Below are 21,293 nucleotides of genomic sequence, written 5' to 3'. Positions count from 1 at the left end.
AATCATAACCTTGCATTTATTACATCCCTGCCCTTTATATGCACTGTCCATCACTCCTACTGATTGGATGGCTTAATGAGGGCTAAGGACCATCCCTCAGCTGCCCTCAGAAAACTTACTGTATGGGAGAGGGGGAGAATGGCTCATATTGGTTGGCCCATGGTCTGGACGGACCACTAACAAGATGGTAGAACATGACTAGTGATACTTTAGAGGGAGTATAAGCCAACCAAAGGTGTAATGGCAAGAAACTGTTTGAAAGATTGTGAGAGTTGTCTAGTGTGGCTGGAGGAAAGAGCATAGAAAAAGGAGTACAGGGTGATAAGACTACAAAAAATAGGCTGCTGCTAGTACAGGGGGTTGGGGGGAAGGATATGATTCCACCCTTCCCCTCTCCATCTGTGATAAGAATCCAGAGGTAAAGTGTTAATGGATTAACACTTTAGCTTTGGATTAATTCCTTTGCAAAGGGTGAAGATCTTTCTCTGATACCTGAAAAAAGGAGAGGATTTTCTTTCCTCCACTCCTACTGTCATCTGCCATCAGGCCAAAGAGTCAGTCTAGCAGCAGAGCTGCTTGCCCAGTAGGAAAAGCCCTATTTAGCAGTTAGTGGGTCAGGTCAAGAGTTCCAGGCAGACCAGGGTCAGAGGAGAGGAGAGTGTAACCTGTGCCTCTAAACCATATCCAGCAGAGAGCAGAGACAAACTCTCCAGACAGACATAGATACAGAGAGGTAGTTGACGAGGCCAGTAAGCAGCTTTGGGAAGTGGGGCATCTGGGAGCAGAAGAAAGAGTTACCTATGGCAATCAAAAGTGCAGAAAGATTTCCTCTTCCCTACCTCTTCCCACCACAGAGGTGAAAAGACTGCTGCTTCCTGTCTCCATTTATATGAATCTCACTAACTCTAGGCTTCATTTAAAAACCTGTAGGGTCATGGCCAATCTTCAGCTCAAGCAATGGTTGCCTTTCCTGACTTAATTAGAAAAAGATGTTCACATTTCATAAAAGGATCATAGGATGTTGACACATTTTTAAGACAATAACATCTCCTAAGCTATGATGAGGTATGATGAGGGGCCCTTCCCCTTCACACTAGATCATAGTGGATCTTTCTTGTTGGCTACAGGGTATCATAGAAAGTTCTTCAGGTGGGAAATGTCTTGATCCCGTACTATGTGATCATCTTATTCTGCTGTTAGGACCTGCTCTTTTGCTTCTATGGTCCTTGGCATTTTCCCTAGAGCTAGATAGCTCCAAAATATTCCAACTTTCCAAGCTTCTGTATTAAGTAGGAAATAGCCTTAAGCTGGGATTCAGGAGACCTAGACTCTTTTAGCCTACCACCCTATCTCTATGTGGGTTCTTGGGCAAATGGCTAACCTCTGAGCCTCATCTTTGAGTGAATTCAACTAAATTGTCCCTAAGTTCCCTCCCAGTTCTTACATTCTGGGTTCTATCTAAAGTAAAAACCACTTAAATTACCTAACAGCGCAGAGCTTCACCACCTGAGAAAGAGTGGATTTCAGTGATTAGGTTGTACAGGGGATGGACCATCCTAATGGAAATGACACGTAACTGGTTTGACTGACTTCTCCTCTTCCCCTTGCCCCAAGTTACCAGAAGTTGAACCAAATTGGCTACTCTGTAGATAGAGGGCGGATATCAGGAGAAAGAGAGACAGAGAAAGAAGAAAGAAAAGACAAAGATGAGAAAGATGGAGGAGGAGCAGAGAGAGAAGAGGCATGTACATGGAGGGGAGATGGAAGAGGGAGAGAGGAGGAGATAAAGAGAGGAGAGAGACAGAGCAGCTGGAGAGGAAGAGAGAGTGAAGAAAGAATCGTAGAAGAAAGGAAGATATATAGAAATGGAAGGAGGTCAGAGAGAGAGATAGAGACAGAAAGGGAGACAGAAATGGACAGAGACAGTAATGAAAGACCTAAAGAGAGGAAGGGTGGAATGTATAATAGAAAGAGAAAGGGAGACAAGTTGAGGAAAATACTGTTTAGACATTTCCCCCTTCAAATCAAGCTTTCTGTCTACATTCCATTTGAACACCAAATGTTTCTAATCTCGCCCCCATGTCCCGCTTGCTGCCCCTATAACTACCTTCAGACCCAGCCAACATTGCCTGATACCAGATGCCTGCCAGTTTCCCTCACCCCCAGTTTAGGGAACTTGGTAAGGACAGAATAGTTTCTACTTGGCTTAGCCCCGCACACCCACCAACAGCAGCACTGGAGTCATCCTACATGGCCAAAGTAGGTGTTGAAAGTGGCAATGCCCCGTCTCCTGCTAAGACCCTGGCTCAAAACTCTACCATGATTTACTGATTGTCAGGGGCAAGAATTCAGGGTACAATAGCTCAGCTACTGCAGTGGACACTGGAATGGGAAGAAACAACAGATGGGGCTGGGGTGAGAATCTATAGTTAACCCCCTAATTTTAGCAATAGAAAAAGCACGGTGCAGCACCCACAAATAGCTGATAAATTGAAAGCTTCCCCCTACTCAGTCCTTATTTATTATTCAGCCTATTCGTCTGGATTAATTAGGACCTGGAATTAATCATTCCTTGGGATTACCATGGAAAAAGTCCACCTTGTGGCCTCAGTTTCTTCATCCTTAAAATGAGAGAGTTGGAAATGCTCAATTTTAGTGAGAGCTTAGTGAAAATAAAGATGGAAAATTTTTTCTTATCCAAGTTCACAGATATTCCCTGGGCGCCTGGAGATCTGTAGAGATCAGATTAAGAATCTTTAAGCTAAATGATTTCTAGCATTCCTGACAATTCTAAACTTCATGAACTTTGCCTTCCATCCCTGTCCTTCCAGGCCTCCCACAGTCTGGAGCATCCTACTTTTCCAACATTAGCTCACACTACTCCCCCTAGACACTTGTATATGCTTCAGTCACACTGGAAAACTTTCTGCCCCCTAAACAGCACTGGGATTTGAATTTCTGTCCTGGCTCACACTGCATGGCTTTGGGCCAGTCACTTCCTTTTTATGGGCCTCAGTTTCCCCTTTGTGAAATGGAAACAATAAAATCTGTATAGTCTTCACAGGACTATTCAGAAACCACAAAAGAATGGATAGAAAATGCTTGTTAACCTGCAAGTCACTGGACCAATTTGGCTTGGGAATGCATAATATAGCTTTCTTCAATCAACCTCCTCACTTAGCTTTGCTAGAAAGAAAAACAATGGAACAATGTTGGGGTCAAGGCCCAAGGGAGTGGAGAAGCTGGCCCCAGAATCCCTCAAATTGGCCATGGGAGTATGGGAAAGGGGTGAATCACTATTGGTTAATGGAAATCCCTCCACTGGGAGGGAGCTGAGGACAGCAAGCCCCTAATCCATGCTAGAAGGAAAAAAGCCCTGCCCAAGAAGGGAGGAAATCTGAGTGCAACCCTTGCACTCTGACCTTGGGCGAGTTATTCCTTCTTTCTGGGTCTTAGCTATTTCCAGGGTGCCTCCCATCTCTAATGCTCTGTGTCCTAGAGTCCCTGGCAGTCCATATTATCTGACGCCCCTATCTTGGGACGGGGGGGTGCCTTTGACCATCTTCTTCTACTGGACTATCTAACAGAGGCCTCAGCTGGTGATTTCTGTGTTAGTTTTCAGATGAAGGAAGAATGGAGTTTGGGGAATTCTCATCCCTCTCATATTTAAGGGTTATAAGAATTAATCTAAATTGTTGCAACTATTTTGCTTTGAGCCAAATTCTAAAGAATTTTTTTTCTAGGTGACTTTCTGGTCCTAAGGGGGTAAATAATTTCACTTGGGATGACTTTATTCAAAATCTCTCCTAGAGATGACCTTGGTCTTCCCAGACCACAAGTGGGCTAGAGGTAGTGTGCTAGAACGGGAAAAGGCCTTGTTCAAATCCTATCTCCATACCTTATTACCTCTGTGACCTTGGGCAGGCAGCCTCATTGGGCTTCAGTTTGCTTATCTGTAGAATGAAAGAGTTGAACTACATCATCTCTGTGGTCCCTTCAAATGATCTTAGGATAGTGGGGGAAAGGCCTCAGGGACTTGGGAAAACAAGAGGCTCAGGGATCCCCACGTTTGCTGAACACGGTCAGCAAATGGATAGCTGAATGGATAAAGGTCATGGCTAGTTGGGAAAAGGAAATGTGTCCAACCTCCTAGGAGATCTAGACCACATGTGGCCTCAGGCAAGTCCCTTAACCTCTCTGAGCCCCCTCTATAAAAAGAAGGGTTGGAGTCTACAGGATCCCAGTGAAGCCACATATCTCCATTCCCAAGAACTGAGGATGACCCTGCAGCAGGGACTTGGGAACACTTCTGGGGATCAGGCTTTGAAATGCTGGTTAAACTCCTGCCGGCAGAAGCGACAGAAAAGAGCCAAGCTGATGAGAAGGATCGACAAGACCAGGGCAAAGATGAGGATGATAAGCACGTTGATCTTCTTGAGGCCCTCTTTCTCACAGTCCTCAGGGCGGATGTGGAGGAAGGGGATATGCTCCTGGGAGCTGAAGTCCTCGGGATGCCGGCATGTCAGTTCCTCGAGGTTGGCAATGTCCACTCTCCCACTCTGGATCACAGCTGCCAGCCAGCTGTTGCCGCAGCAAGCCAGAGGGTTCCCTGCCAGGTAGAGGTGCCGGAGGCTCCCCTCCAGGCCACTCATGTCACGGCTTTCAAGGTGGCTGAAACTGTTGTTCCGGAGATCCAGCTCTTCAAGGGAAGCCTCCCAGGTCCAGGCAGGGAGCCAGCTCAGCTGGTTCTCTGAAAGATTGAGCTGCTTCAACCGAGTGAAGCGGGGAAGGTCAACATGAAGGGCATCCAGGCCATTCCCCTGGAGCTGCAGCACCTCTAGGGAGGATTCAAGTCCAGCCAGAGCACCAGGCATGACCTCTAACCCTGGGTTTGCTGAAAGGTCCAAAGTGACCAGCGGGGTTTGCCGGAATGCACCTGCTGGGAGCCTCTGAATGGCATTGCCCGCCAGGTTCAGGGCCCGGAGGGTGGGGATGCTGGAGAAGACAACGCAGCCTGAGGCAGCTGGCTCCTCCAGGTCCTGGGAGGCCCCACAGAGCTGGATCCAGTTCCTTTGTAGGTCCACTTGTTGGATCTTGGGGAAGCTGGCAAATGTGAGAGGTGGTAGGGCTGCCAGAGCATTGTGCTGTAAGTGGAGCTGCTGCAGGCTGGCTAGATCATGGATACCCACGGTGAAACTCTGAAGGTCATTGTGGCTCAAATCTAGGATGTCCAGCCTGGGCAGGGAGTGCTCTCGCTGCACCTCAAAGGTGCGGAGGCAATTTCTGCTGAGGTTGAGGAATTGCAAAGAAGTCATGGGATCCAAGAATCCTTTCGGGATGGCCTCAATCTCATTATAGCTTAGGTCTAAGAACAAGAGGTGGGAGAGGGCCATGGAGCTATCATTCCCACTTGGGTCAGGGTCCAGATGGGGTCCACTGGGCCAATCCTTCATCCTGGGGTCCCCATCACTGAGGGAGGAAGTGGGGTACATCTGGATCAGGTTGTTGGATACATTCAGGTAAATGAGCTGGTTGCGCCTGGGTAGGTCGGGGAACTGCGATAGCTTGTTTTCTCTCAAGTCAAGCCAGTAGAGCTGGTACTCCTGGTCTGTGGTGGCAGTCTGGAAGGTCTCTATGCTGTTGCGGCTCAGATCCAAGAACTGCAGCTGTGGGAGGCTGAAGTCAGAAATGCAGGTGATGGAGTTCATGGAGAGGTTGAGGCGGACAAGGTTGGGCAGGGTGTCAAAGGCTCCTTCCTCAATCTCCATGATCACATTGCTATGCAGGTCCAGCTCCTTGAGAGCTGGGACTCCCTGCAGGGTCCAGCGGGAGATTCGGGTGAGGCTGTTCTCTGCCAAGGAGAGAGTGAGCAGGTCAGGGGCATCCTCCAGGAAGGCCTCCGCCAGGCTATTGTACAAACCATTGCCTGAGAGGTCCAGGGTAGTCACTCGAGGCAGACGCCCAATACCCACATTGACATCGTGTGGGGATGCCCGTCCCAAGCGGTTTTGGGCCAGGTTGAGGTGCTCAAGCTGAGACAGGCTGGCAAAAACTCCAGGCTGGATGAAACTGATCTGGTTGGAGCTTAAGTCTAGACGTTGGAGGGCAGCATAAAAGATCAATGGAGTCTCCAAGATGCTCTGTAGCTGGTTCTGAGACAGATCAAGGGCCTTGCTGTCTGCATGGAGGACTGCAGGAATCTGCAGGAGCCCCCGGTTGTGGCACAGGACCTCCATGCCCACCTAGTGAAGGGGAGAGAACACTGGAGCATTATGAGCTGGAAGGTCTCCTGGGGACACCAGAGACAAAGATGGTGGTTTGGTGGTACTCAAGGAAGCCTCTTAGGGCATCAGAAAGAGCACCAGAGCTGAAGTCAGACTCTAGGACATGGGCTTGTCCCAGCTTTGGGTCTTAATAGTTTTATGTCCTTGGGCAAATCCTGAACTTCAGACTCCTCATCTGCATACTTCCTGCAGCTCTTTTGAAGATATACATACATACATATACACACACATGGATACGTATTTATGGTTAAGGAAACCTCAATTTCATAGGATCATAGATTTAGAATTCAAAGAGATTTTAAAGGTCATCGAGTTTAACTGTCTTAATTTTACAGATGAGGAAACTGAGGTCTAGAAAGGCTAAGTGACTCACCTAGGGTCACAAAGGTAGTAAGTAACTTTCTAAGGTGGGATTCAAACCCAAGTCTTCCTGATTTCATATCTACTCTATCTACTATATGTGTTGGCAACCAAAAATGGGCTCCTTAGCACTTAGTCAACAAGTGCCCTTGACTAGTTTGGCTTTTTCCCCTGAACTGAATGCTGTTTGTATGTTGGACTGGAGTAAGCTTGTCGGCCCCTTCACCTTGCTTCCCTTGCTTAAGCTGATGGAAAGAACCTGTGCTTTCCCGGTCAACCCCTTCACCTTGCTTAAGCTGATGGAAAGAACCTGTGCTTTCCTGGTCAACCCCTTCACCTTGCTTAAGCAGACTGAAAGAACCTGTGCTTTCCCCGGCGTACCTTACACCCCCGCAGAAGCCGGATGGTTAAAAGCAGCTCCTGTTGGAGCCAGAGGCTGCTATAGCCACAGCCACAGCTGAAGCAGGAGCTGCCAGTGGCAGAGCTGACCTGCGGGAGGAAGCTGAACAAGGACTTCAGGCCAGTGGGTAATCTTTTTACCATAGAGGGGGAAGCATGATTTTGCTTTATGCAATCATGCTTCTCTGTAGCCTCCTGGTTACTCTTTCCAGGCGTACTTATTGGGCCTGGAAGCTTTTGATCAATATATCAAAATGGGGTTGCTGGTTCATGGGTTGGTTACTGTGGAGCCTAAATATATGTTTTGATTCTTCTGCCTTCTACTTTGAGAGTTTCTTATATCCGGCGGTTCCGAACCTTTCAGACATGTTTATGATCCTCTTTGAGATCATAAGCTCTGCCCTCCTAACACACTATACTGGCATAGGGATCTCCCACCGAGAAAATTCCCTCCAGAGAGCTGGACAAATTGTTTATGACATATACTCTTAGAGAGTTGGCTGGGAGTACTAAACTGTTCAATGACTTGCCCGGGGTCACACAGCCAGTCTATGTCAGAGGCAACACTTGAGCCCAGACCTCATTCACTACATCATGCTGCCTTTCTGATAACAATGATGAGCCAGTTCACATTTCTAAAAGGCTTGCAGAACGTTTTCCCCAAAGCAGCCCTGTGAGTTCCTTACTGTACATATCATTATCATTCCTGTTTTACAGGCAGAGAATGTCTAGGAAAGTGCTTTGTAAACTGCAAAACAGCATTTGTATTTCTAGCCCTGCTGCTGCTATTATTCAGCAAGTGTGGATCTACATCCTCCTCCAGCCTCGGACGGCCCCTGAGAGTTCGGGCCTCGGATTCACAGTTGATCACATCCTCTACTCTCCTTGAGCACTTCATGGGTACTGTTCTAGTCTGGCCAACTACAACAAGTGCTCTCCAAGGGCAGGGGCCTCTTGAAGGCCCACAAAGAGAAGCAGGGACTAGAACAAGGCCGAGTGCCTGGTGCTGCATGTAGGCAACGCAGACCTCCAATAATGATGTCACAAAAGAGCCTTAGAATGGGAACCAGGAGACTCAAGTTCATGTGTCAGCTCTGCCACTGACTCACCTCCCTTCTAGCTTTGCCTCTGTTCTTGCATTTCTGACATTCTGTGTTCTAAGGACTTTTCCATCTCTGACATTCTGTGTTCTAAGGACTCTTCCATCCTTGACATTCTGTATTCTAAGGCCCCTCCCAGCTCTGAAATTCTGTGTTCTAAGGTTCCTTCCAGCTTTGACATTGTTCTAATGACACTCTCAGCTCTGACATTCTGTGTTCTAAGTACCTGTCCATCTCTGACATTCTGTGTTCTAAGGACCCTTCCATCTCTGACATTCTGTGTTCTAAGGACCCTTTTCTCTCTGACATTCTATGTTCCAAGGCCCCTCCCAGCTCTGAAGTTCTGTGTTCTAAGGTTCCTTCCAGCTTTGACATTGTTCTAAGGACACTTTCAGCTCTGACATTCTGTGTTCAAAGGACCTTTCCATCCCTGACATTCTATGTTCTAAGGCCCCTCCCAGCTCTGACATTCTGTGTTCTAAGATCCCTTCCAGCTCTGATATTCTACGTTTTAAGGCCCCCCCCCCACCAGCTCTGACATTCTGTGTTCTAACGTCTTTACCAGCTCTGACATTCTATGTTTTAAGGCCCCTCCCAGGTCTGACATTCTGTGTTCTAAGTACCCTATCTGCTCTAACATTCTAGAATTCTACACCCAGGTGACCTCCTAGGTCCCTCTGCTTCTATGCATTGCCCAGACATCCACGTCCTGGAATCTTCACAAACACCATCACCTCCTCCCAGGTACTTGCTTTCCCCTTGTTTGATGCTGTTACACTTACAGGCTGACTTCAGCTAATGTCAGTGCAGGCAAAACATTTACAAGAAGAAAAGATAAGACATTTTCTCCAGTCATCCAATTTTTATTTTAGCCTCTCATATATCTTCATATGCTATTTCCAAATTCCCATTCCAAGGAGCAGAAATTGAGGCCCCTTACCCTTTTCCCTCATAACTGACATTCCCCAGATGTAATATCATCCCTGCTCTGCTCTGCTGGCCTCACCCTTCTGTATGAGCCAAGCACCACTCCTTCCTATGGACTGAGAGCCCAGACTGAGTTGGTGAGGGCTTCCCCCTGGAGAATAGTAGAATTTCAGAAGATCAGAACTGGAGGAGGCCTTAATAGTCCTGGAAAGAGAATCATAGAAACTTGGGGTTGAAGCAGACTTCAGTGTTCACCTGGGTCAACTCCTCCCCTTATCATAACTTCAATCAATCAGTTGACATTTATTAAACACCTACTATGTCCCAGGAGCTGTTCTAAGTGCGGGGGATATAAAAGGAAGCAAAAGACAGTCCCCACTCTCAAGGAGCTCACAGGCCAATGGACAACATTCTTCCTTGCTTAATAACTCAATGACAAGGCACTCTACTCCCCAAGACAGTCGATTCCATTTTTGGACAGTTCAAATAGGACATTGTTCTTCATATGAAGCATGAATCTGCATCCTTAAACTTCCTTCCACTGGTCCTAATTCTAACCTCTGGAGCATTACAGAATAAGCCTATGCCCTCCCTCTCATGATTGCCCTCCAGATGTTGGTAGGCAAAAATCAGGCATCGCATTTCCTTGCCAGGCTAAATATTCATGGCTCTCTGAACCTATCTTCCATGAATGGTGTAGTTTCAATCTCTGTATTATACTAGTCGATGTTCTCTTGCCAGTGTTGCCCCAAATTAGACAGGCTATTCCAGATGAGACCCGACAAGAGCAATGTGGGGTGGAGCAGGACTACCCGCCCTCCTGCTCTGGACATGACTTCCTGACTGGTCCTCGAACATGGCCCCCGTCTCCCCGTTCCAAGTGTTTTCATTGGCTGGTCCCTATCCCTCCTCACCTCTGCCTCCTGGCTTCCTCCCAGTCTCAGCTGAAGTCTTCTATAAGAAGCCTTTCTCAGTGTCTTCCCTCTGTGACTCCCCCAATTTATCTTGTCTATAGCATCTTCGTATGTGGTTTGCATATTGTCCTTCCCATTAGACTGGGAACTCCTTGACAGAAGAGACTAATTTTTGTGTGCATGTTTTTGTTTGTCCTTTCTTTGCACCCCCGGAGCTTAGCACAGTGCCTGGCACAAGTAGGTGCTTAATAAATACTAGCTGACTGATTGATAGTAGTACAGCCTTAGCTTTCATTAGCTTTTTTCTTTCTTTGTCAAATCACGTTGTTAACTCAAATCAAGCTTGTGGCCCATTAAGACTTCCAAGTCTTCTTCACATGAAGTGCTTTCTAGACACTTTCTAGATATTCCCCTCAAGAAGAACAGAAAAATATTACAGCTGGAGTAACCTTCAAACACAGAATGTTATAACATGGAATGGCAGAACTGGAAGGGACCTTAGAAATGCAGAGTTAGAACAGAGAACCTAGAAGGTCTGAATTGGAAGGGGTCATAGGATCAATGACTTGGAGCTAGAAGGGGCTTTAGAAGCCATCTAGTTCAGCCTCTTTATTCTACAGAGGAGCTAACTGAGGAATAGGGAGGATTTTGCCATAGGTGGTTACATGGGCAGGAAGTGTCAAAGGCTGGGATCTGAACCCAGTTCTCGTGATTACAGAGCCAGGGATTTTTCCATCACACCATGATGCCTCAGAGATTATCTAATCCGATCTCATTTGACAAATGAGAAAACTGAGGCACAGAGAAGAGCCCAAGGTCATCTAGTTTGGGTCTTACTGCGGATGTGGCCAAAAAGAAGACCTTTCTAGGAGCAGGTGGGAAGTCTCCTCTCTTCCCCTTGTCTCCTTCACAGAAGAGCCTAACGTGGGGTTGACTGCCCAGGAGGTCCTCAGGAGGAATGAGTGAACTAGCCTATGAGGCGCTGTTGTTGTGCAGTTGTTTCGGTCGTGTCTGACTCTCTGTGGCCCCATTTGGGGCTTTCCTAGCAGAGATCCTGGAGTGGTTTCCCATGTCTTTCTCCAGCTCATTTTACAGATGAGGAAACTGAGGCAAACAGGGTTAAGCGACTTGCTCAGGGTCACACAGTCAGCGAGTGTCTGAGGCCACATTTCAACTCAGGCCCGATGCTCTAACCACTGAGCACCTAGTTGCCAGCCTCTAAGGTCCCTTCACCCCAAACCTGCCTCTCTTCCCATATTCCCTGTTTCTGTTTATGATATCCACTCTCTCTTAGTGACCCAAGGCTCAAAACCTCAGAAGCACTTTGAACTCTGCCTTCTGCCTTACCCCCAACAACCAATTACTTACCATGGCCTCTTGATCCTGTCTCTGAACCATCTCTCCCATCAGTCCCTTCCTCTCCATTCCCACTGTCCTCACCCTGGGTCAGGTCCTCAGTATCTTTCTTAAGATGATGGCAATAATTGCTTCCTGACTAGCTCCCATGGTGCTGGGCAATCTCTTTACCTTCTATCCTTCCCACCCTTGGCAGAATCAGCTAGGTGGCACGGTGGATAAGGCTCTGGGCCTGGAATCGGGAAGACCCGAGTTCAAATCTGTCTTCAAACATTTGGCTGTGTGACCCTGGGCAAGTCACTTAAGCTATATCTGCCTCAGTTTCCTCAACTGTTAAATGGGATAATAATAGCACCCACCTCCCAGGGTTGGGAGGAGGAAATGAAGTAATGATTGTAAAGTATTTAGCACAGGGCCTGTCACACAGTAGGTGTTATACAAATGCTTATTCCCGTCCCCTTTCCGTCTTCATACGCAGGTCTGCCAATGTCATTTTCTTGTTAAAAAAAACCCTTTAGCCTTTGCTTGAAGACCTCCAGGGAGGGGGGACTCACTGTCTTCTGTGCAGCCCATACCACCTTTAGATAGCCTCTCCAAAGCTTCCTCCCTCCTGCCCCCGGGACCATGAAGAACAAAGCCGATCCATTCCAACCAAGCGTCCACACAAGCCCTCTTTGCCAACATGCCAGCCCGTGTCTTCTTTCCTCCTGGTTAAACATCGCCAGTTCTTGGCTCACACGGGATGACGCGCGGGCCTTTCACCATCTGTTGTAGGCAGTCAGTATCAGGGTTAGGACCCCAGGACCTCTGTCTCCAGATGCAGGCCTCTAATTTATCATATGTTTCACATAATAAACAAATGAGTCTGCAACACACACACACACACACACACACACACACACACACACACTCCCAAATCCGTGACCAAGCTCAGTGCCAAAATCTTCATGTTGAGTCAAAAAGACTGCAATTCTCCACCGGTTCTGTGACTTCATTAGTGTTGCTACTCCCTCCATCAGCACAGCTCTCACCCCCTCCAAGCCTGCCCATCCTACGTGACTTGTCCGCTTTTGTCCAGGGGACCCCTCCCCTCCCTGTGGGCCTTCCTTCCTTAGTCTCTCCTTGGTGAAGGCATCTACCAGGAGAGCACATGGCCCGTCCATCAGCTATGCCCTGCTCTCTCCCATCTTCTTCAAACACACATTTCTTACATGACATCTTTTAACCCATGAGTTAAAAGGACATTTTGGCTCTATGATTACATGTATACTCTGATACAAATTCTGAGGCAAGCTAAATTTTTTTTCAAATATTATATCACAGTCAATAGTATACATATAGGTCAAGGCCTGAAGCTTTTCTTTACAGCTGGGGTGTCAAACTCAGCTAGAAGCCTGGGTTAAGTCATATGGACTTAGAAAACCACAAAAGAATATTATCTCTGTTCTACTCTATTTATGACTTCTTTTGTTAAACATTTCCCACTTATATTTTAATCTGGTTCCTATGGAACCAGAGGCCATAGCAGCACCTGCTTGCTGAGATCTTGGCTTTTATAGGCTCAGGCATTGGCTCACATAGGAGAACTACAGAAATGGAGGCTGGCTACGTCCTCCCTCCCTTAGAGGACTGCTGGGAGGAGAGTGCTCGCTAAACCTTTAGGGGGACGGGAATTGTTCCTGATGCTCCCACTCCTGCGATGATAATGGCAGGTAACAGCTATGGAGGGCACACTGTGTGCCAAGGGCTTTACAAGTCTTATCTTATCTGAGCTTCACAACCATCTTCAGAGGGAGGGGGCTATTATCCTTCCTGTTTTATAGATAAGAGGCAGACACAGGCCAAGGGACTTGCCCAGGGTCTCACAGATAGGTGTCTGAGGCCAGATTTGAACTCGGGTCTGCTTGACTTCGGGAGTAGCAATCTGTCTAGGGTACCACCTAGCTGCCGCTTCTACCACCACCACCACCACCACTACCACTATTACTACTACCACCACCATCACTGCCACCACTATTACCACCACCATTGCCACTACTGCCATCACTATTAACAATACTACTACTACTACTACCACCACCACTACTACTACCACTACTACTACTACTATTCTCACCATCATTACTACCACTACTGCTACAACTGCTACTACTACCACCACCACCACTACTACCATCACCATTATTATTATTACTACTACCACTACCACTATAACTACTACTACCACCATCACTACTACTACTACTACCACTACTACCACTGTTCTCACCATCATTACTACCACTACTACTACAACTACTACTACTACCACCACCACTACAGCTAGCTAGCTAGCATTTATGTAGGGCTTTAAGGTAGCAGTTATACTTTACATATATTATCTCATTGATCGTCACATCGGGTCATCAGAACACTTCCCTCCCAACAACCTTGGGAAGTCAAGCAGTAAAATATTTTGGTTTTAGTCTAGGTCTATGATTTTACCAATGTGAGAGAACTCCCAAATGTGGAAACCCCCTTCACTGATGGAGATCGACAATCATCTGTAATCTGTAGCCTTAGAAAGTCGCCTGGAGACATTGAACGCTGAAATGACCTGCCCAAGGTCACAATAGCGGGATTCAACCACAGTCTTCTGACTCCAGACCCAGGGATCTCTCCACTATACTGCATCACCCCCTAGGAATAACCACTAACATTTCTAGTGCCCTTGAAGGTTTGCAAAATACTTTTTTTTAAACATAGCATTTTAATATATCATTAACATAACATATCATTTCAGCTTCCCAATTACCCTGGGAGATAAGGGCTGGAGGTATTATCACACCCATTTCACAGGTGAGTAAAACCAAGGGTCAGAGTTTAAAAGGCCTTCCAGCCAGTGTCAGAAACAAGATGTGCTCAGGGGTCACCTGAGTCAAAGCAGAGCTCTTCACACTCCAAGACCCAATGCTGCCTCTCTCGTTCCAACAGGCCTGCTTAGTTTTGACCCCAATACTCTCAGAGATGTGGATAGAGAGCTTGCGCTCCTTATTTATAGCTGAAAAAAGGCTCCCTGAGCTTTATGCACCAGACAGTGGTGGAGCGGCTTATGAGCACTCACCACAAGCTTCACCAGAAGCACGCTTACTTCTTGAGGCTTGGTTTGGCCTAGGGCTCATAGAATTTAGGACACCGTCTAGAGCTGGCAGGGTCCTTGGAATGCAGGCCTGAGCACCTTCATTTGGTGGATGAAAACACTGAGTCCAAGAGAGGATGAGTATTTTGCTCACAGCTGGGCAGAACCAGAATCCAAGCCTGGGCCCTCTGGCTCCCCATTCAGTGCTCCTGTTACTCCTCTCTCCAGAGGTCCAGAGTAGAGGAGGCTGCAGTGAATGAGAAGGCAGATTGCCATTCCAGCAGGTGGTCCCTGCCCTGTTGGGGATCCAGTGAAAAGCCCAGGGGTGGCTTCCAGGAAATCTATTTATAGGGCCGACTGCTGCATGTGGTGAACTTCGGGAAGTGACGGTGGAGGCCGGGTGGATCAACAGGAAAGGAATGATTGTCTTCCTTCCCTGGGACCCTTTTCCTCTGCTCCTGGCCCTGCTACTACGGAGAGGCTCAAACTATAACTTTCTTTTTCAAAAGGAAGAGGATTTTTGACTTGGCCCCTATCCTGTCACCCGCATCTGGGCCAAGAATGGAAGCCAAAGGAGGCTAGGATTCTTACTGAGATCTAAGACAAGGCACTCTAGCATAGTGGAAGGTACACCAGATCTGGGTTTAGAGGGCTGTGGCTCAAATTCCATCTGTTACTGGCTGTGTGACCCTAGGCAAGTCACTTAACCTCAGCCTTAGAAATCATTTTTTTTTCACACTTGCCCCAGCACCTAGAACAGAGCCTCACGCATAGCAATAAATCTTTATTAATAGACTTAAGCCTCAGTTTCCTCGTCTATAAAATAGGCAAGCTGTGTGGGCAAGCTCTGTGACCTCTCTCTGGGCTAGGGAGGCAGCATATTATAGTGAATGGAGCATTGGTCTTGGAATCAGGAAGACCCAGGTTCGAATTCCACCCTAGAGAATCACATGGGATGATGTGCTCTTTGAAAGATGCCCTGCAGACTCCACCTTCAATCTGCTTTCAACTCCAAGGAACCTGAGTTTCCTCTCCCAGGTTAAGTTCACACCTCTAATCTCTCACCTTAAGGTGATGAAATCACCTCTCCCCTGGGAAGGTTGAGTACCAAATTCCTGCCAATGCTTTCCCTGGACTCTGGCCTCACATCTGCTGCCCCACCTGGCTAAAACTCCTTGGAACAAGGTGCTCCAAAGCCAGGTACCCTGGTGTCCAGTCCATCCCCCTCCTCCTGCTTCTTTTGGTGCATTGTCTCTCCTTTTAGATTGCAGATTGTTTTTGTTTTTATTAATGTATGCCAGGGCACTTACATCATAGGTGCTCAAAAAATGTTTATTGGATTGTCAACCTTAAAGCTTTAAATAAATGTGAGCTAGTGTTAACAGTGGGCAGTGTCAGGAAGACCTGAGGTCAGATCTGGCCTCAGACACTCACCAGCTGTGTGACCCTGGGCGAGTCACTTAACCCTGTTTGTCTCTGTTCCTTCCTCCATAAAATGAGCTGGAGAAGGAAATGGTAAACTACTCCAGTATCTTTGCCAAGAAAACCCCAAATGGGGTCACAGAGAGTTGGATACGACAGAAACAAATGAACGATAACAGAATGGAGGGATCGGAGCAGTGGAATCAATCACGAAACGTCTATTAACTGCCTTCCATTTACAGGAAACTGTGCTAGATTCTTGGGATATAAAAGTAACAAATTATATAGTCCCCATCCTCAAGGAGCTTAGAGCAACAGGCACACAGACGGTGTGAGGCAGAGGGTGATGTGGGCAAAGGAGAGATTCAAACAGGATAGTTTTGAAAATTTGAAGTGGAGAAGATACTGTCAACAAGGGTGGCAGTTGCAGTGAGGAGATCAGGGATGGCTTCATGGAAGAGGTGGCACTTGAGCTGAGCCTTGAAGAAAGAGGAGGAAATATGGAGAAAGCACTTTACTTCTCTTTCTAAACAATTGGGGTTAAGAGACTTCCCCAAGGTCACACAGCTAGTAAGTATCTGAGGTCAAATTTAAACTCAGGTCCTCCTGACTCCACTGGGCCACCTTGCTACCCTGAGAAGGTACTTTCCAGGCACAAGACTATAGGCGGGCATGCAGGGAAGTCAAGAAATGGTAGAGATCTTTACAACTCTAAATCTGATCATCCCATGTGCATCTGGGGGGTGGGAGGAGAGATAGCTCACGACTGAAGAGCAGGAAGAGAGGAACTGCGGCTTTAAGAAAGGAGGATGCGTGGAAGTGGGCAGCTCCAACGGAGATGGGCTTGGTGAAGGAAGGAGGCCAGAACCATAGATCTCCTGCTACAGCTGCTTCTGAGTCAGGGGCTTCTGGCCTGGGCTGTCAAAGGCGAGGGAACATCGGAACCATATGAGGTGGCTCCGCCAGATGGGCCATCATGCCCGCCCCGGGGTTCTGGCCTCTACCACTGTCAAGGCTTGGCCCAGCATGCAGCCTTTGGGGCCGGTGTTGATTAACTAAGCCAGGTCATCATTTCCACATGGCCAAATGCATGTAGCCACCTCCTTCCTAGCTGGCTGTAGGAGAGAGTGTAGTGTCACCATGGAAAGAATGGTAGATTTGGAGTCTGAGGACCTGGGTTCAAATTTCTCACTAGCTGCGTGACCTCAGTGATCTCCTGCCTCCCACTTGCACTATACAGGGGCACAAGCTGCATCTTCCCAGACACGGCACAAAGGAGTGGGACGAACATCAATTCTAGCTGTGGGAAAGCAACCTCACATGCCCTTCAGTCCAACCCTCTGATTTTACAAATGAGGAAACCGAGGCCCAAAGGTCAAATGCCTGGCCCAAATTGACACAGGGCATGACTATCGGGGCAAGAGCTTAGAATACCTCAGTTCTAGTCTTAGTTCCGATGTTTCCCAAATATGTGACTACACACAAGAGATGATCTCTCTAAGCATCAGCTTCTTTACCTATAAAGTGGGAACACATTTCATATCTTTCAGGGTTCTGAAGATACCCCTCTGTAGATATTAAAGGGCTATAGAAATAAAGATTGGGATCAATGAGATGCTGGTAAATGTTTAACAACCAGCTTTCTGAAAAAAGTATATAACCATGACACATTTATAAGTCCAATCTGCCTTATTAAAATTTCCTCTATTACTTTAAGTCTTTGTTGTTCAGTTGTGTCTGACTCTTCACGACCCCATTTGGGGTTTTCTTGGCAAAGATACTGGGGTGATTTGCCATTTCCTTCTCCAGCTCGTTTGACAGATGAGGAAACTGAGGTAAACAGGTTAAGTGACTTTCCCAAGGGTCACGCAGCCAGTAAGTGTCTGAGGCCAGATTTGAACTCAGGAAAATGAGTCTTCCTGACTCCAGGCCCAGGGCTCTAACCACTGAACCACCTAGCTGTCCATTTTAAGTCTAGATAATTGAAATAACAATAAATCATGTCCTGTTTCAGAGTGTTGGCTGACTTCCCATGTTAAATGCTCACAGTGAAAAGTTAATAATGGCTTCTCATCACTGGCTCTAGTAAGCCCCTGGCAGGGATTATTGCTTTCATTATATTATTAAAACCAGAGAACTCTATTTTATGGTTACGGGCAAGGAGCATGAAGTTCAATCCCCTTATCTTACAGAAGGGGAAAATGAGGCCCAGAGAGGAGGTAGGGATTGTGGGAGCTTGCTTAGGGCAGTCAGAAGCACCACTGAAGCCCAGGGCTCCTGATCCCAATTCTGGGCTCCCTTTCCTGGCCCATGGCTTGGAGGTACAGGATAATGGCTGGAAGAGCTTTCAGAACAAAGAACACAGAATGCAGAATGTCAGCATGGGAAGGGACCTTAGACATCATCTAATCTAACCACTTCAATGGAGAGAAGAGGGAGCCAAGACTAAGAGGGAGGAAAATGGCTTGTCCAAGGTCACACATCCAGGCAGGAGGAGAGCCAAAGCTCCAACCGAGGTTTCCTGGCTGAAAAACTGGGAAAGGTTTTCAACAAGAGTTGAAGGAAAACAGTTTTGGAGAGAACATCTTGGCTACTCAGACATCTTGTGTTACTTTTTAGTAACTAAGTCTAACAAAGCTGTCCCAGTATCAGTGATGCCTGCTTGAATTTGGAATTAGCACAGAACTTGTTCAGAGCAAATGGATGCTGGGAAAGAGTTGATATTAAGAATACTACCTGTGCCACCTTCTTCCTCCCTGATCGAGAACTCTGGGGGTTGAGTCCAGGTTCTTGAATCTGGCATTTAAGGCTCTCCCTGATCTGTCTCCATCAGCCTTTTCCAATCTTCTCTTCCATTTTCCTCCGACATCTCCCCTCTCTTCTGACCAGGCTGGGTGCTCGCTTTTCCCTGCGTGCTTCCAGGTCAGAGCGCCAAACCAAATATTTCACAAGTAGAGAGTAAGCTGGCGGGCAGGAACTATGCCGGCTTTCACCCTTCTATCCCTAGCTCTGAGCAGAGGGCACACATGCTTTGCTTAATAAACGTCTGTTGAATTGAAGTCCTAAGTCTGTTGCCTAATAGCTGTGTGGCCCCCTGTATGCCTTGGTTTCCTTCTATGTAAAGTAACAGACTAAAACTATCCTACCAGCTCTGACATTTTATGTCCTCAGGTCTTGCCCAACTCTATATTCTGAACAGAAGAACTAGATGCTCTATTTATTTCTTTCTCTATGACTTTCCTCAAGGTGTTGCTTCCCCACGCCTGTGGAGGCCCCATACTTCTCTCTTCCTCTCCAAACCCTACCCAAGTTTAAAGTCCACCTCTTCCAGGAAGACTTCTATTTTCTAGAAGAAGCGAGGTATTACAATGGACAGAGTGCTGGGCCTAGAGTCAGGAAATTTCTTTGTTGTTCAGTCATATCCAACTCTACCAGATTTCATTTGGAGTCTTCTTGGGGTGAAGATACTGGAGCGGTTTGCTTTTTTTTTCCTTTGTATTTTTTTTTGGAGGGGGGAAGGCAGGGCAATTGGGGTTAAGTGACTTGCCCAAGGTCACACAACTAGTAAGTGTGTCAAGTGTCTGAGGCCGGATTTGAACTCAGGTCCTCCTGACTCCAGGGCCGGTGCTCTACTCACTGCACCACCTAGCTGCCTCTGGAGTGATTTGCCATTCCCTTCTCCAGTTCATTTTACAGATAAGGAGAGGGAGGCAAATAGACAAGTACAAAAAAAAAAGTACAAACTGAGACAGAGGGTTAAATGACTTGCCCAGGGTCACACTGCTAGTAAGAGTCTGAGGCAAGATTTGAACTCAGGAAGATGAGTCATTCCAACTCTGAACACAACGCTCTATCCACTGCACCACCCAGCTGCCCCAGAGTCAGGGGGACCTGAATTCAAATACAGCCTCAGACATTTATTAGCTGTGTGACTTTGGGCAAGTCACCTAACATCTGTCCTAAGTTTCCTCATCATTCCCTCAAACGGGGATCATGGTAGCACCTACCTCCCAGGTTTGTTGTGAGGCTCAAACGAGATAGTATTTGTAAAGTGCCTGGCACAATGTCTGACACATAGTAGGGATGGTACAAATACTAGCTATTATCTTTATTATTGGTGTCTGTCTGGGGCCAGCCTCGGTTCAGTCTAGGCCAGGATCAGAGCTCTGGGACCAGGGTGAAGGCTTCACTTGGGGCCACTTCGAAGGGACAGAAGGTGTCAGAGAAGCTGAATATACCACACAGCACACTGGGTCTTAAGGGGCCTGGATTCCAAAACCCAGCTCTGCCATCTATCAGCTCTGGAATACAGGTCACCTCCAGACTCCAGCTTTGGAATATTCTGTATAGTTATAACCAATAAACTTTTTCATCTGGGGCAAGACTAATTTGGCCTCTCCCAGATACAAGGGCAGCTAGGCGGTGTAGTGGATAGAGCACCGGGCCTGGGGTCAGGTCTTGAGTTCAAATCTGACCTCAGGAACTTGCTGGCTGTGTGAACCTAGGCAAGTCACTCAACCTTCAGTTTCTTTATCTATAAAATGAGCTGGAGGAGGAAATGGCAAACCACTCCGGTATCTTTGCCAAGAAAACCCAAATGGGGTCACGAAGAGTGGGACATGACAAAAATGACTAAATAAGAAATCTGCAAAATAGGAAGATTTTTCTGAAGAGGGGCCGTAAAATGTGACTTATGTAAAGGAAAGGGTCCTCCCTCCCCATCTCAGCTGATAAGAGTCACAAGATATAATTACAGGAGAAAAAGCGTTAATATGCTAAACAAAAAAAAAAAGGTGTTAAAAATGCTTGTAGACCAAGTGACTAACGGGAGATCTCCTTTTAGGTACTCACACCTTTCTCTGATTATCTGGACTAGAAAATTTGCTAAGGCCTGGAGGCCTTTAAGTAGCCAAGCCTGGAGCCAATAGTGAAAGCGTCCAGGAGTTGGGGAATTTAAGGCAGCTGGAGAGTCTGAGGCAGCCCAGGACCAAAGCAATTGTAGAATATGGCCCTGGGGTTGGGGGAGTGGGAGAAGAGGATTTCTCTCTTCCCCCACCCCACTGGCCATGGATACCAGAGCTACTTGCCCAGAGGGAGATAACCATTTTCAGCTATTGGAGAATTTGGATCACAACTGAGGAAGCAAAGAAACACATTTTCTAGATAAATGTTCATATTTATATGTTTTTGTATGAATATAGATAAGCATATCTGTATTTATAATATAACATACATATGCATGTGTAGGTACGCATATGTATAAATATATATACAAATGTGTATATAATCATTTTATGTGTGTGTTATGTGTATATACATATATGCATGCATCATATACATGTGTACATTTGTAATATATATAAATACAAAATATAGAGTGGCAGTCGCTCAAAGGAGGAAATAGCTTCCAGAA

General features: G+C 46.8%; 1 protein-coding gene across 1 annotated transcript in view; it reads right to left on the bottom strand.

Annotated features, from left to right (window-relative positions):
• Window positions 1–3,968: 3,968 nt before the first annotated feature.
• LRRC32 (leucine rich repeat containing 32) overlaps window positions 3,969–21,293 on the bottom strand; it is a 33,685-nt gene continuing 16,360 nt past the window's right edge. Inside the window, exon 3 of the mRNA XM_036746375.1 lies at window positions 3,969–6,242. Within this exon, the coding sequence (XP_036602270.1) occupies window positions 4,317–6,242 (1,926 nt within the window). The 3' untranslated portion in view covers window positions 3,969–4,316. The remainder of the gene's footprint in view (window positions 6,243–21,293) is intronic.

The sequence above is a fragment of the Trichosurus vulpecula genome, chromosome 2 (genome assembly GCF_011100635.1).
Source record: "Trichosurus vulpecula isolate mTriVul1 chromosome 2, mTriVul1.pri, whole genome shotgun sequence".
In the NCBI taxonomy this organism is placed as follows: domain Eukaryota; kingdom Metazoa; phylum Chordata; class Mammalia; order Diprotodontia; family Phalangeridae; genus Trichosurus; species Trichosurus vulpecula.
Note: the sequence above shows the minus strand (reverse complement) of the source record. Positions and strands in the feature narration are given on the sequence as shown.